Genomic DNA, 14942 nt, shown 5'->3' with positions numbered 1-14942 from the left:
TTTCCATCCAATTGGCGACAGATTTTCATGCGAATATTCTAAAATCTGCATAAAAACAATACGCACATTTTCCCAACAGAGATTTGTTTCCATCAAATTGACTTGTTGCGGATAAAAGGATGTGTGTGATGACATAGTGTACATAAAAATAACTTGCAGTTAAATTCTCATTACCGAATAAAAACTACAAGTTAAATGGGTTTCCATCATATTTTCAACTGTACTGATTGTTTTGTCATTAAAAACTGTGTGTTATATTATATATGAATGTGGCCATTCTGGTCTAGGAACGTGTACTCTAGCCACCAGCTCGCAGATACAGTGGGAATAGCGTGCATGATGAGATTATTACGGACAAAAGAGCGAGATTCTTTTTATTTCCCAAACGGCAGCCAAGCATCGATCAGCATGTCACCAGAATAAGACCCTCAATATTTATTGGAAAGGAGCATCAAGCTCATCACCGTGCACTTTCACCACTCTGTGAAGTTCATCATAACTTATTTAATCAGTAGCCTAATAAACTGCATGCTTTCCCCAGTCGTAGTGGGAGGACCACACAACATACATTGCGTGAATTCAAGTTTACTTCGATATGGTTATTATATGAATATTTGCGCATAAAGGTGTTTCCAACGCAATTTATCACATAATTAATTTTACCGACACAAAAAGATCCCATCTGGTCTAGCGTATTTGGAAAGTGTTTCCTGACAAATTTCCATCAGCCCTGTCGTGACATTTTTTATCCAACATGTACTTTACTCACATAAAATGGTTGGATGGAAACCTGGTTAATGGTACCTATATAAACTTTTTACACTTCCTGTCCAAATCATCCTGAAGTATCTGAAAGTGTATTGTGTTACTCAATTATGTATTTCTGTCTATAATAAAGCCCTTTTGTTGTGAAAAACTCATTCTGATTGGCTGGGCCTGGCTGCCAAGTGGGTGGGCTTATGCCCTCCCAGGCTCACTCATGGTTGCATCCCTGCCCAGTCATGTGAAATCCATAGATTAGGGCCTAATGCATTTATTTATATTGACTGATTTCCTTATATGAACTGTAACTCAGTAAAATCTTTGAAATTGTTGCCTTTTGCGTTTATATTTCTGTTCAGTATATATAGAAAATAAATCTCCTTCTGGTGCTCCTTACATTYTGTTTGTTGCCTAATGTTTTTAAAGTTGGGAGCAGTGTGTGTAGGTCATGTGTTTTTGCAGGAGAAAGTGGTGTGTGTGTGTTTATTTGAGAAAGGGAGACAGAGAGAGTGTGTGAGGGAKGGAGAGTGTGTGTGTTTTAAAGAGTAAAGAAGGTTTCATTCAGTGTTTTCCCCTTACTGCCACAATGACATGCAGATCATTATGCATGTATATTCCTTCCTCCTATTCCTCCAGCCAAATCACAGGTAGGCCTTTGCAAATATGAGCAAATCAGCCATTCTATGCAGTATTCTGTTATTGTAAACAGTGTGAAGTTAAATTCAATATGTGCTGTATTGAGTAGAAGTGTGAATATCAGTGACAGGTTTTTTGTGTAGCCTAGCAAATGCGCATAACGTTTCGAAAACGGGAACAAGCATTGGGGCGAACAGAAAGCTAAGTAACTMAATTTTCCCCCCGTGGTATCGCGATACTACTCACTATCGTGATACTACTCGGTATTATGATACTTGGCCTGGTATCAAATCCTTAGGAAAATGTTGGTATCGTGACAACACACACACACTCCTTACAYTCTCTACATTTGCTGATGCAGCTCTGTTATTATCTATCTTGATTGCCTAGTCATTTTAACCCCTACCTACATATTACCTCAACTACCTTGTACCCCCTGCACATTGACTCGTGACTGGTCAATTGCTATTTACTGTGTTACTATTTTCTATTTATATTTGCCAATTTTCTTACTTTTTAAACTCTGCATTGTTGGGAAAGGACTAAGTAAGCATTTCACGGTAGTCTACAAATGTTGTATTCAACTCCAGAGTGGTGCAGCGGTCTAAGGCACTGCATCTCAATGCTAGAGGCGTCACTACAGACCCTGGTTGGGAGTCCCATAGGGCGGCRCACAATTGGCCCAGCGTTGTCTGGGCTAGGCCCTCATTTTAAATAAGAATTTATTCTTAACCRACTTGCCTAGTWAAATAAAGGTTAAATGTGACAAATAAAATTGTATTTAATTTAGTGTTTTCATTGTCATGGCATAGTTGGTTCAATAACAATTGACGAGAGAAGACCGAATATCCAATATAAAACTAACTTTACCTGGGTGCTGAACCGTCCATATAACTACCTACCCGCTCTCAGAAAAAGTCGGGTAAACAATATTTTGCTGTAGATATTTTTGTTTAAAATTTCAAGCAGCTGAAAGACAAACCGACAAATGTCATTTTATTTAACATTCTGGCTTGTAAGTCTTGTAATTTACACGATTTGCAGACATTAGATTCAGGCTGTATATAACAATTAGTTGTATTACAGCCTGGTTAATCACACTACACATAATGAATGCAGTATTAGCACATCAATGGTGAGAGATTATGTTTACACAGTTATCATTAGATAACTAGCTAGCTAACCTACCTGTAATGTTGACGTTGTCATTTCATCTCACTCTGCACTCCACCCAAATTCCTGTCTCTGATGCTAATTCAAGTTACCTTTCAAAATATGTTTGCAATATTTTCAGAGGGGAGGTTGCTGCATGACTAAGGTTAACTACGCTTGCCTCTTTCTGTGACAGCCGCCGCTCAGCAGCGGTTTTCACTAGTTACCACAGCCAAAGTCATCATTGGCTATATATCGTAAAAATGCATTTTTGGTCTTAATTTAGGGTTAGGAATAAGGTTAGCAGTGTGGTTAGGTTTAAAATCWGATTTTAAGAAGATAAATTGTAGAAATAAACGGKGTTTAGCCATTACTTTGTGGCTGTRGTAACTACTGACGACCCCCCAACAACTACCATAGACATGAGAATGTCTGCATCTCTCGAAAGAGAGAAAAAAAAGAAGTTCTGCCGCCTAGCGGACATGGAGTCAGGGGAAAAAATTAGGGTAGGAAGGGAACAGTTATTTCGAAATCTTTGTAATTTTTACCCCGTGTGGTTTTCTAAACCAGTTCTTTCCACTGTRATGATCAGACAACAACACCATCTGTTACAGCTGGGCATTAACAGGTTTTATTCTTATAGATATTTACATTTTATATTATTACATTTTCATACATTGCATATGTATTTTAGAGTGCAGGCTTGGAAGTCTAAAATACTTAGCATAACAGGTTTGCCGCAGCAATGTTTCTTCAATGCTGTCCTGCTAAATGATTGTGTCAAACGCAAGCTACCACAGATACATTTGGTTCAACACTCCTTCTTGAAAAAAAATGCTTTGCAATAACAGTACATTGCTCAAAACAAAATGGAAGACAAAGATATGATAAACATTTAAAAAACAATGTTTGACAGATCTGTATTGATACCTACCAATTATTAAAAGTACAGAGACTGAAGTGGGATGGAGTTCAGACATACAATTGGCAGMATCCACTAGGCCCCACTTACAGTATCTGCTTACATATTAAGTCAAGCTGGGGGATCATGTGGTSAAGCAGGGTCCGAATAAGAGCCATGACATAATGTAGCAATCAGAGCCAGAGGTAACATACAGCATGATAAGCTTACACAGGGATAAAACAAAAATAATTGCATCCTATTTGTGCTATTAAAAGTATCCAAAGCTTTTACTAGCTGGACCTGAAGCYTGTTTTGAAGATGAGACAGAGAGAGAAGGCTTGAGACAAATGAGCCATAATGCAGCTGAAATGACATTTTCCCAGATATAGTGCTGAATGAACATCTTTRAACGTTCTTTAAGTATTTTGCTTATTTTAATTATGTAATATGACCATGATGGAGTATATGGGCAAAAACATGACCCAGACCCCTCAGGGACTTTACTGTGGATGCCTATTGACAGTACATCTGATGTTTGCATGGTGTGTATGAGGGACTTCCACAGGAAACACAGAAAAAGAAGAGAGCAGAACGGCAGAGAAGCTTAGGTATGACCTCATATCATGAACTCTAATAGAAAGACTTGGGTTAAGGCCAATGCAGAACGGAATGGTAAAGGGAAGTGGTGTTCTCAGGCAGCATGGGACAATGGTTTGGCGGTGTGGCTAGCCTACTGGAGGGCAGGGTGACTTTGAGGCAGGTAACATAGGGGTTACTGGTGTTACACCGTGATTTTGTAAATGCTCCAAAATAAGATMACTTTTTCCATAGTCAAGTCATGCTAAACATAGGATATACATACAAWAGAATAAACAATACAGAAATAACATGTTTACAGTATAAGAATAATACTATTGCTGTGCATGTTTAAYGCTTACTTTGCTTTAAAACCTATTAGCTTTTGAAGACAAATAACTTTTACACAATAAAAATAGCATTTATGACTACATGTAACAAGGCACAGTTGGCAATCCTGATTATAAGTAATTTTAGATAATGTGCTAGATTATCTGTTTTTGGGTAACATGCACTATAAAGCCAACACAAATGCAAAAGTATAAACCCATTCACACTGGCAGTATGCTCTTGGTCATTTACACTCAATCAACAACTTGCAAACCCAATCGCATTTACACATACTCAGATGAACAAATACATACTCTGTTCTTCACAAAAAGCACTCATTCACCTGACAAGAACATAGTACATGCATAAAAAGAGCACAWATACATTGGAATGCTTGTGATGAATGATGCATAGTAAAAAGAGGAATATTTATTGATGTGCCTGACCCCAGCCTCTTCACGTCAGCAGGCCCAGACGAGACAGTTTGGCCGACAGGAAGGAATGAAGAACAAACACCACGGGCTTGGGGCCAGAGTGCAGGTCAAACACCTAAAAAGACAAAGACCAGATAAAACAGTAGATCAATCATTACATTGAATGGACTATTAGACCATTACACTCTGAAATGCACTAATGTGTCCAACAGCCATGTACCATTTCGCCCTCTGGACCTCCAAAGTCCAGGTAAAGGTTGCGGATCCCATCGTCTGTGGACATCTTGAGCTTCTCGAAGGGGTATCTGAAGAGCACAGTGCCCACTGCAGGTTCCCTTGACTCCCGGGTCACAGTGAAGCCCTTCTCATAATGAAGCGTGAGGCGAACGTCCTGCCTGTTCAGCATGCAACCTGAGGGACAGAGGAGAGGGTGAGAACTTTGTGTGTGTGTGTGTGTGTGTGAGAGAAAGTGTGAATATGTTTGTGTTGCAGTGGAATAGGGAATGAAGACTCAACGTGAGTGGAAACATTCCCCCTTCTTTTACCATTGAACAGTAGTTTTTTTTTAACATTAACTTTTTCTGTCACCACTTCCTGTATCACAGTGAGAAGTGAATCATGTGATTCCAAAGCCTCACTCAATAATATATACAGATAGTTAAACAAACCAACGTTGTACATACATCCACTCACCAATGTTAGAAATACAGACCACAGGAGGTTGGTGGCACCTTAAAGTTAAAGTTTTAAGTTCCTCGACGTACACATCACGGACAAACTGAGATGGTCCACCCACACAGACAGCGTGGTGAAGAAGGCGCAACAGCGCCTCAGGAGGCTGAAGAAATTTGGCTTGTCACYTAAAACTCTCACAAACTTCTACAGATGCACAATCGAGAGCATCCTGTCGGGCTGTATCACCGCCTGGTACAGACACTGCACCGCCCTCAACCGCAAGGCTCTCCAGAGGGTAGTACGGTCTTCACAACGCATCACCAGGGGTAAACTACCTACCCTCCAGGACACCTACAGCACCCGATGTCTCAGAATGCCAAAACGATCATCAAGGACAACAACCACCCGAGCCACTGCCTGTTCACCCCGCTATCATCCAGAAGGCGAGGTCAGTATASGTGCATCAAAGCTGGGACTGAGAGACTGAAAAACAGCTTCTATCTCAAGGCCATCAGATAGTTAAACAACCATCACTAACATAGAGAGGCTGCTGCCAACATAGACTCAAATCACTGGCCACTTAATAAATGTATTTAATAATGGTATCACTTGTCACTTTTAAATAATGCTACTTTAATAATGTTTACATATCCTACATTACTCATCTCATATGTATATACTATATTTTACACCATCTATTACATCTTGCCTATGCCGCACGGCCATTGCGCATCCATATATTTATATGTACATATTCTTATTCCATCCCCTTACATTGTGTGTATAAGGTAGTCGTTGTGAATTTGTTAGATTACTTGTTAGATATTAATGCACTGTCGGACTAGAAGCACAAGCATTTCGCTACACTCGCATTAACATCTGCTAACCATGTGTATGTGACCAATAMAATTKGATTTGATTTAATTGGCGAGGACGGGTTCGTGGTAATGGCTGGAGCAGAATTAGTAGAACGGTGTCAAATATATCAAACACATGGTTTCCAGGTGTCATTCCATTTGCTCCGTTCCAGCCATTATTATGAGCCGTCCTCCCCTCAGCAGCCTCCACTGATACAGACATACACTCACCAATGGAGATCTCCTTAATCAGTTCTGCAGCGGCATGCCCCCCCTGCACCAGCGCCCGGGTCCACGAGGACAGGTCCCAGTGCGTCTCCACCCGGAACACATGGGATTCGATGCCTCGCCCTGTACCTGTCCGAGTGGCAAACACCAGGTCTGCCCCCTGCGCCGGGGAACTGCGGGCACTGCCAGAGTGCACCAGTCTACATAGAAACGGGTACACACCAAACAAGGTCAGCTCATCGTTTGCTCATCCCACGAGTGATCTTTATCAAGTTAAGTGATTCATAAGTTATGATAACAAAACGGCAACACATCGCAGAGTGAAAGAGGCAGAGAGAGAAAAAGACAAAGAGAGATACAACCTACATTCTAATGCCGTCTGGCCAACCTGTTGACATACCTTGTGGCGAGAAGTGGGTGTGTGAGCAGGGGTGTGGACCATGCTTCACGGTTCCATGGGACTGATTCAAACAGCAGGATATCTTTCTCTGTCAGTGCCATGACGATTGGTCGGAACTGGTGCCGCCCACCATCCAACTGGACCTACACCATAAAGAAAGAGAGACAGCATGAGAGAAGGTGTCAAAGTTCTTATGTCATTACTGATAAGGTTTTCCATGTCTGTTTGTGTAGGTGTGTGTGTGTCATGCTAGGTGGGCCCAGAGTAAATAGTTAATGCAACGGCAGCTTCCTGTGGTTTTCTGTCTCAAAGTACTTCCTGTCAACCCCCAACAAGGCCAACTAAACAACCCTGCACAGACAATATACATACATTAAAACAGGCATACCGACACGATACCACTACCCGCTTTGTGGACTATTTGCTGCTTTCATTTTGTTCAGCTGTTACCCTCTTTTCCCTATTGTTCAAATTTCTTCAATGTTGTTCTCTATTGTTCTTTTAAATGATGTGTACCCATGTGAAATTAATTTCAAATAAATTCTGATTTGTTTCTGATTTGCACAGCAAAAGTATAAGACGGCACATTTAAAAGACTACAGAATATCACAACAAGCATACAGTGACCATCTATAAAACAGAACTCTTTACAGTACACATGCAGTAATGTACACGACTGAACAACAAAACACAATATTGTATGTGTGCATCTGTACATAAGTGTATTTCACAACAGCATACAGTACTTTTTAGTATAATTTAGTTATTTTTATATAATGTTTTGTTTATGTAATTTATTCTGAAGGCCTATGAGTGTAGTACCTGTTCTGCCAGCCAGCTGATGTGTTTGAGTTGGGGGTGTGACCCCGTGGTGATGGAGCCCAGGTAGGAGTTGATGTGGGCCAAAGTCTGGGGCAGCAGGGAAGCAATGTTGGTGTGGATGGCTGTGAACCAGGAGTGGGCGCTGGGGCTGTCCTTACAGCGCAGCACCACCGTATGTTGGCCATCAGGAGAGTGCAGTTCCAAGAGCCTGTAGGAGGCAACAGTACTCATCATCATAGTGTCTAGTTGTGTTCATTTTTTTCTGTTTGGTTTTAATTTGTAATTTTATGCACTTCAAGATTRTTCTGTATAATGAAAACCAATTTACAAAATGCAAGAAATGATTAATTTCAATGATTAATTCTTATCATTATCTTACTAAACATACCAAACCAACACTCCCCTCCTCCTCCTCTTTGTATTCTCTCTTCCCACCCCCACAGGTCTTACCTGTTCTCCAGGTCAGGTATAGTCAGGTTCCTGCTGATGAAGCACATTTTGAGGGGGATGACCTTTCGGTCCTTGGCCCCGCTGTGTTTGGGGGACCCCGAGTCCTCACTGCCACTGAAGTTGGGGGATTGAGGACGCACCCCATCCCACGGTAGGTCTGCTACCAAGGACGGCTTCTTAAACAGTGGGGAAACCTCCCTGATATATTTCACTACAGAAACACAGAAAAATTAAATAAACAGTGATTAAATATGCATGGACCTCAAGTTGTAAAAAAGTGTGTCCAAAAGAAACACAAGATTGATCATATATTTCAGACAGTGGTTGAAAAAGTTTCAACGCTCAATTAAAGAGTAATAAATGTTTTATATGCATGTATTAGTCTCTTGTTGAGTTGCTCTGAGTAGGAGARTTGGTGGGGCAGTTGTGTGCTTAGCAGGTCAGCTCCTTGGAGAATAATGGTTTTGACTGAAATCATGGATTCAGTTTCCAAATTTGGTCCCGTGGCCCATTCCACCTCTCACACATTCTCTTTCCCTCTCTCTTCCTTTAGTGCTCTGGGTCGCTCTGCTCTTGTTGGATGTAGGCGAGGATTAGGCTTGTGAAAGTAATTGGCCCAAATATCTGCTAGTGCAAGTATGGGCGGACTGTGGGTGTGTGCAATTTCACAGAAGGAGGGAAGTAATGGTAAGGCACTGTGCCAAGGATTGGAACCTATTTCCAAGTCCCTGCTAACCACACTGCTCTTACTAACAGTGTCAGTGAATATGTCTGCTTAATCAAGTCTTTTGGAGTGTATGTGTGTGCATGCATGTTTTAGAAAGTGGCTGGCCTTCTGGACATGGGCCAGAGCATGACTAGAAACCACCTAACCTCAACCCTGAAGAGATCAAGATGGGCAGAGCTGCCTACAGTTATACAGCGCAATCCTGATGTAGCAAAGTATAAATTACACCGAGTGTCATATGTCCAATACACACAGCCACATGAAGTAGTGAAAAAATGTGAGAAGTAGTGAATGACAACTCTAGATTCAATGTAATGAATAGATTTACTGTAAAGATGCTCAGTCAAGACTTCCAGCCACAATATCACTGCAGTGTTCCAGTGTGGTTATAAATGCCATGGTAAGTACAGGCTTGGTCTCTGTCTCATTCCTCTGTTCCCACTGTACTGTAGCTCTGGTACATCTTTACGGATACGCTTTAGCCATCACAGGTTGAAGAATAGGTGACAAAAAAACATTATGACACTGGCTCACACTCAGAGGAAAGATACATGTTGGAGGCTAACCACACCATCTCCATTTATCAATGCTCTGCTTGARTAAGTGCAGACTGCAGTTTGGGCTAGTTGTGTATTATGGCAGTGTTTTCTGATGAACTAAACAAGGAAAAGGTTTATCCCAGTCCCACCATGGCATTAAACCTTTGTGAAAAGTTCAGAGTCAGATAGTTGGTTCCAGAAGCTGCTCTTGCTGTCCCTCGCTGGCGCTGTTAAAAGATCTCATTAGAGCTGTTAGCTACCGTTCTGCTTTTAATTAGGGCAGTACACAGAGGTGTGTGTGTGTGTGTGTGTGTGTTTGAGAGAAAGAGATGGGACTGGGTCCCTAGAGGTGCTATCACACATAGCTAGAGCTCATTTTTCCTCCTTCCCTCTATACCTATATGGCCACAGCAATGCAGAGCAATGAGACAGAGGAGGAAGGGGAGAGCTGGAGGTATCTGACTGACTCCAACTCATTATTTGGCTGAAGGAGTTGAGGTTCAAACCCATGGTCTGTTGTGTACCCCCCCCCCCCCACCCTTCCCTTCCCCATGGTTTGATCATGCACACATTTGCTCTTCTCTTCTTGTAGACTTCACCCGGGTATTGCTTTATGTGCCTGGCTACACCCCAGACCCTGACMACTGTTTTTCTTCTGACCACAATCCTCCTGTGGTTTGTCCATCTCTACCTTCCTCTCCTCCCCACTAACGTCTTTCTCTCCCCCTGCCCCAGACTGTGTGCTGCCAGGCCTTTAATGAGAACAGTGTGTCAGACTCCACAGGTGGGGAGGGGGTTTGTAGAAGGCTCTGGAGATGCTCCTTTCAAATATACAGTACCAGTCAAAAGTTTGGACACACCTACTAATTCAAGGGTTTTTCTTTATTTGTACAATTCCCTACATTGTAGAATAATAGTGAAAACTATGAAATAACATCAAAACTATGAAATAACACATATGGAATCATGTAGTAACCAAAATAAATTGTTAAACAAATCAAAATATATTTTCAATGTTAGATTCTTCAAAAGTAGCCACCCTTTGCCTTGATGACAGCATTGCATACTCTTGGCATTCTCTCAACCAGCTTCATGATGAATGCTTTTCCAACAGTCTTGAAGGAGTTYCTACATATGCTGAGCACTTGTTGGCTGTTTTTCCTTCACTCTGCAGTCCAACTCATCCCAATTGGGTTGAGATCAGGTGATTGTGGAGGCCAGGTCATCTGATGCAGCACTCTCCATCACTCTCCTTCTTGGTCAAATAGCCTTTACACAGCCTGGAGGTGAGTTGGGTCATTGCCCTGTAGAAAWACAATTGACAATCCCACTAAGCGCAAACCAGRTGGGATGGCGTATCGCTGCAGAATGCTGTGGTAGTCATGCAGATTAAGTGTGCCTTGAATAACAAATAAAACCACAGTGTCACCAGCAAAGCACCCCTACACCATCACACCTCCTCCTCCTCCATRCTTCACARTAGGAACCACACTTGCGGAAATCATCCGTTCACCTTCTCTGCGTCTCACAAGGACGCGACGGTTGGAACCAAAAATCTCAAATTTGGACWCATCAGACCAAAGGACAGATTTCCACCAGTCTAATATCCATTGCTCRTGTTTCTTGGCCCAAGCACRTCTCTTCTTMTTATTGGTGTCCTTTAGTAGTGGTTTCTATGCAGCAATTCGACCATGAAGGCCTGATTTATACGGTCTCTTCTTAACAGTTGATGTTGAGATTTGTCTGTTACTTGAACTCTGTGAAGCAATTATTTCAGCTGCAATCTGMGGTGCAGTTAACTCTAATGAACTTTTCCTGTGCAGCAGAGGTAACTCTGGGTCTTCCATTCCTGTGGCGGTCCCCATAAGAGCCAGTTTCATCATAGCGCTTGATGGTTTTTGCGACTGCACTTGAACAAACTTGGAAAGTTCTTGACATTTTCTGGATTGACTGACCTGCATGTCTTAAAGTATTGATGGACTGTCATTTCTGTTCTTGCCATAATATGGACTTGGTATTTTACCAAATAGGGTTATCTTCTGTATACCACCTCTACCTTGTCACAACACAACGGATTGGCTCAAACGCATTAAGGAAAGAAATTCCACAAATTAACCTTTAACAAGGCACACCTGTTAATTGAAATGCATTCCAGGTGACTACCTCATGAAGCTGGTTGAGAGAATGCCAAGAGTGTGCAAAACTGTCATCAAGGCAAAGGGTGGCTACTTTGAAGAATCTAAAATATATTTTGATTTGTTTAACACTTGTTTTGTTACTACATGATTCCATATGTGTTATTTCATAGTTTTGATKTAATCACTATTATTCTACAATGTAGAAAAYAGTAAAAATTAAGAAAAATCCTGGATTGAATAGGTGTGTCCAAACTTTTGACTGGTACTGTACATATCTGGCCTAATTTAAAAAAGCCCCCCTGTGCTGCTCCCCTTCAAAACACACAAACCTGGCCCCTTCCTCACCTCTGTTCACCCTGACCTGGATCACAAAAGGAGGGCATGGAAATTAGTGGAAACAGTGTATATATCCAGTATGTGGATCTTTTTACACAAACACTATACACAATGTGCATGCTGCTACACTGTTCCTGCAATGAATCCCACATAAACAAATATCTTAGCTAAGTAGGTTATATTCAGATATTTCTGTGGTTATCCATTTCTGTTTACAAACACAAACAACTTGAGAGAGATAGAGAAAGGAGAGCAAATGTGCTTGTTCCACTGATATTAATGAAAACCGGTAGTGTTACAACATTAACCTGGATTCACACTTCTATATGTGGTGGCCTTTTTTATGCTTTGACTCATAGTGCATTGCATACTCAAGTGAAATGTTCAATGGTCAGTAAGTTTTGGTTTGTGAACAACAGAAAATAACTAACTCTCTCTAATTGGGCCTGTCCCCATTTTATGACTAGAGTCTGTCTCTTTGTACGGTTTTAATTCTTCCTTTTAACCGGACAATGGTCTCCTCCTCTATCCACCAATAAGCAGGCAAACTAAACACAGACAGCCATGATCCAATTGAATAATGTTATTCAGATATTACATTTCCATTACCGTGGGCTCATATTTATTAGGAAAAGCTAAATGAAGTAGCTATTGTATTTGTTAGAAACACAACATTCATGCCTGTGTGAGARTTTTATGCAGGTTTTGGAAGCCACTAATTGCCCTAATGTCTAGGGTTTATGTATTGTGTACATCACATAGTGGTCTGGAAATTGAAATCTAATTTCGACCTTGYCCATATGTGGTTAGGCCTATGGGAGTCTTCAGAAGATGAGGAGGAAAATGCAGACAGATTGGAATGGGGGCCCTTTTACTAAAATCACAACTCACTCCCTGTCAGTCTAACAAACATTGACAGGGAACTGGCACATTCCTTAAACAAATTCCTAGGTTCCTCAGTGGAGAGACAGAGATTACACAAACTCTTATTTTGGACTATTAGGCCTATTTGAGATGAGAAGCAGAAAAGATTAAGCCTACTTTATTTTGGGGGTTATAGTGAGACCTCATTTGACGAAATGAGACAAACTGTGTCACATAAACCAACTCTCTACACCCAGCCTTATTTAGTATTCATAAAGGGTTCATTTCCAAAGCATTAAGCCTAACCACCACACAGTGCATTTCAGCCCCTGACCAGTTGTTTCCAACCCCCAGGGCTTCACACCAAAGTGCTCCAAAATCAATATAAGAACACACAAACATGATGATTAACTGTTCTAGCCTACAATGACTTATCTAAAATAATGCACTGCCACATACAATGTAGCTAATTTTGTAACCACTGTTCTTACTTTTCTGTTTACAATAGGCCTAATGAGTCAGTGGCGGTCAGTGGAGTGTGAACTGGGTTTACATTGTAGCCTATAGCTATGTGCTGTAGTCTGGCAATGTACTAGAAAGGAAACATTGTAGCCTAAAGCTTGGCCTGAATCCTGCCTAAATTTTAAAAAATTGAAAAAGTATCCTGGGCATCAATAAATTCAACATACTGAATGTTCATCATCCAACTGGCTGTTCGTGATCTTCTTTTATTTAGGTCTGTGTCTATTTCCTGACTGTCAAATACATGCAATACTTGGCCCACAGCTCCATAGTAGGCCTTCATCAAGAACGAAGCAGAATAAAGTTTTATTTTGCTATCAAGCGCACATTGTTTAGGGTACTAGGACTGGTTGAGGCAGCTGTCAGACTGACTGGCCTCAAATCCCCGCTATTGCGTTTGAAAACTTACCCTCAAGCGTAACCTCTTTCCCGGCCTTTTTTAGAGCCTGCACCGCTAGATCATGCGTAGCCTCCCTGAGGTCATTTCCATTGACTGACAGTATCGCGTCACCGACCCGAAGAGCTCGACTCTGATCAGCTGCAAGTCCGGGAAAGATCTTGGATATTAGGATGGGCATTCGGTTTTCCCGACCCCCCTTGATGCTGACCCCCAACCCGCCCGACTCTTGTTTTACAACTCGAACTTTGCGCACAGCTTCCGATGCGCAGGATTCCAAATTGATGTTAGTTTCGCCATGCCTGGAACTGAAGCTAGATCCAGGACTACCGTAACTGGACCCCGGGCTGCCAAAATCAGRGTTCGTACCGTTATCACGATTATACTTGCTAGAGCCTGGGCTAAAACCTTCGTAGTGACCCCTGTGGATGCCCCCGTGCGCTGGGCTACTGCTTCGTCCTAGCGCACCATGGTTCGGATGTTGTTCTGGGTTCGAGATTTGACCATGGTTCGAATTTCCCGAAGTTAACCCTGGGTCGTTTCCGTTTGATATTCCATTTCGTAGGTCCGCTGAATTGTTGCAATGCAAGTTGTTCGCGTGCCCGCTTATCTCTGCTTCGGCMGTTAATGTGAAAGTCTCGCTGGTCAATTCGCCCGCTACCCGAATCCAGCGGTCCTGGAGCAAAAGGTCTAATTGACCATTTTTGTCCGCTCGTGTCCAGAGAGCCATCCTGTAAATCCGGGGCGGGTTTCAGACTAAACTCATGGTGAACTTTTTTCTTCTTTTCAGAGTGCGTACCCAAGCGCTAGCCTACCCTAMATTTGACACACCCACTTACGCACAGATTGTGGAAACTGAAGGGAAAAAGTTGCCTCTGACGTACTCTCTCCCTTATTATTGAGCACGCTTAAGCCCGCTGTCTGTGGCGTGAAAACTTGGAGCCAGACGACAGAAACAGCCAATACATTCAATAGTGTGTGATTGGACCTTAAATTACTTATTCATGAAAGGCGGGGTTTAAAAAATTCCCGACAGGCTTAGCTTTACTTTTTATGTTCTGTTGACCAGTCCATCTCCCTTCTCACTATAGTGGTCTATTAGAAAGGGAAAGGGGAAAGTGGGATACCTCGTCAGTTGTACAACTGAATGCCTTCAACTGAAATGTGTTTTCCGCATTTAACCCATCCCCTCT

The 14942-nt window shown here is 41.8% G+C and overlaps 2 protein-coding genes across 2 annotated transcripts in view; both read right to left on the bottom strand.

Annotated features, from left to right (window-relative positions):
* The window catches only part of LOC111962305 (vacuolar protein sorting-associated protein 4A), a 20271-nt gene extending 17278 nt beyond the window's left edge, over positions 1 to 2993 (bottom strand). The window contains exon 1 of the mRNA XM_023985297.2: positions 2587 to 2993. Within this exon, the coding sequence (XP_023841065.1) occupies positions 2587 to 2607 (21 nt within the window). The 5' untranslated portion in view covers positions 2608 to 2993. The remainder of the gene's footprint in view (positions 1 to 2586) is intronic.
* Positions 2994 to 3158: 165 nt separating this feature from the next.
* On the bottom strand, positions 3159 to 14684 carry LOC111962304 (beta-2-syntrophin). Its single transcript, XM_023985294.2, has 7 exons — positions 13762 to 14684; positions 8227 to 8437; positions 7777 to 7984; positions 6955 to 7097; positions 6558 to 6754; positions 5015 to 5205; positions 3159 to 4909 (listed from the first exon to the last, which is right to left on the bottom strand). Exons 1-7 carry the CDS (start codon positions 14477 to 14479, stop codon positions 4817 to 4819), a joined length of 1761 nt encoding a protein of 586 aa, XP_023841062.1. The 5' UTR covers positions 14480 to 14684; the 3' UTR covers positions 3159 to 4816.
* Between the last annotated feature and the right edge of the window lie 258 nt (positions 14685 to 14942).

Source organism: Salvelinus sp. IW2-2015, linkage group LG4q.1:29 (assembly GCF_002910315.2).
Source record: "Salvelinus sp. IW2-2015 linkage group LG4q.1:29, ASM291031v2, whole genome shotgun sequence".
Classification (NCBI taxonomy): Eukaryota; Metazoa; Chordata; class Actinopteri; order Salmoniformes; family Salmonidae; genus Salvelinus; species Salvelinus sp. IW2-2015.
This window is presented reverse-complemented; position numbering and strand designations above follow the sequence as displayed.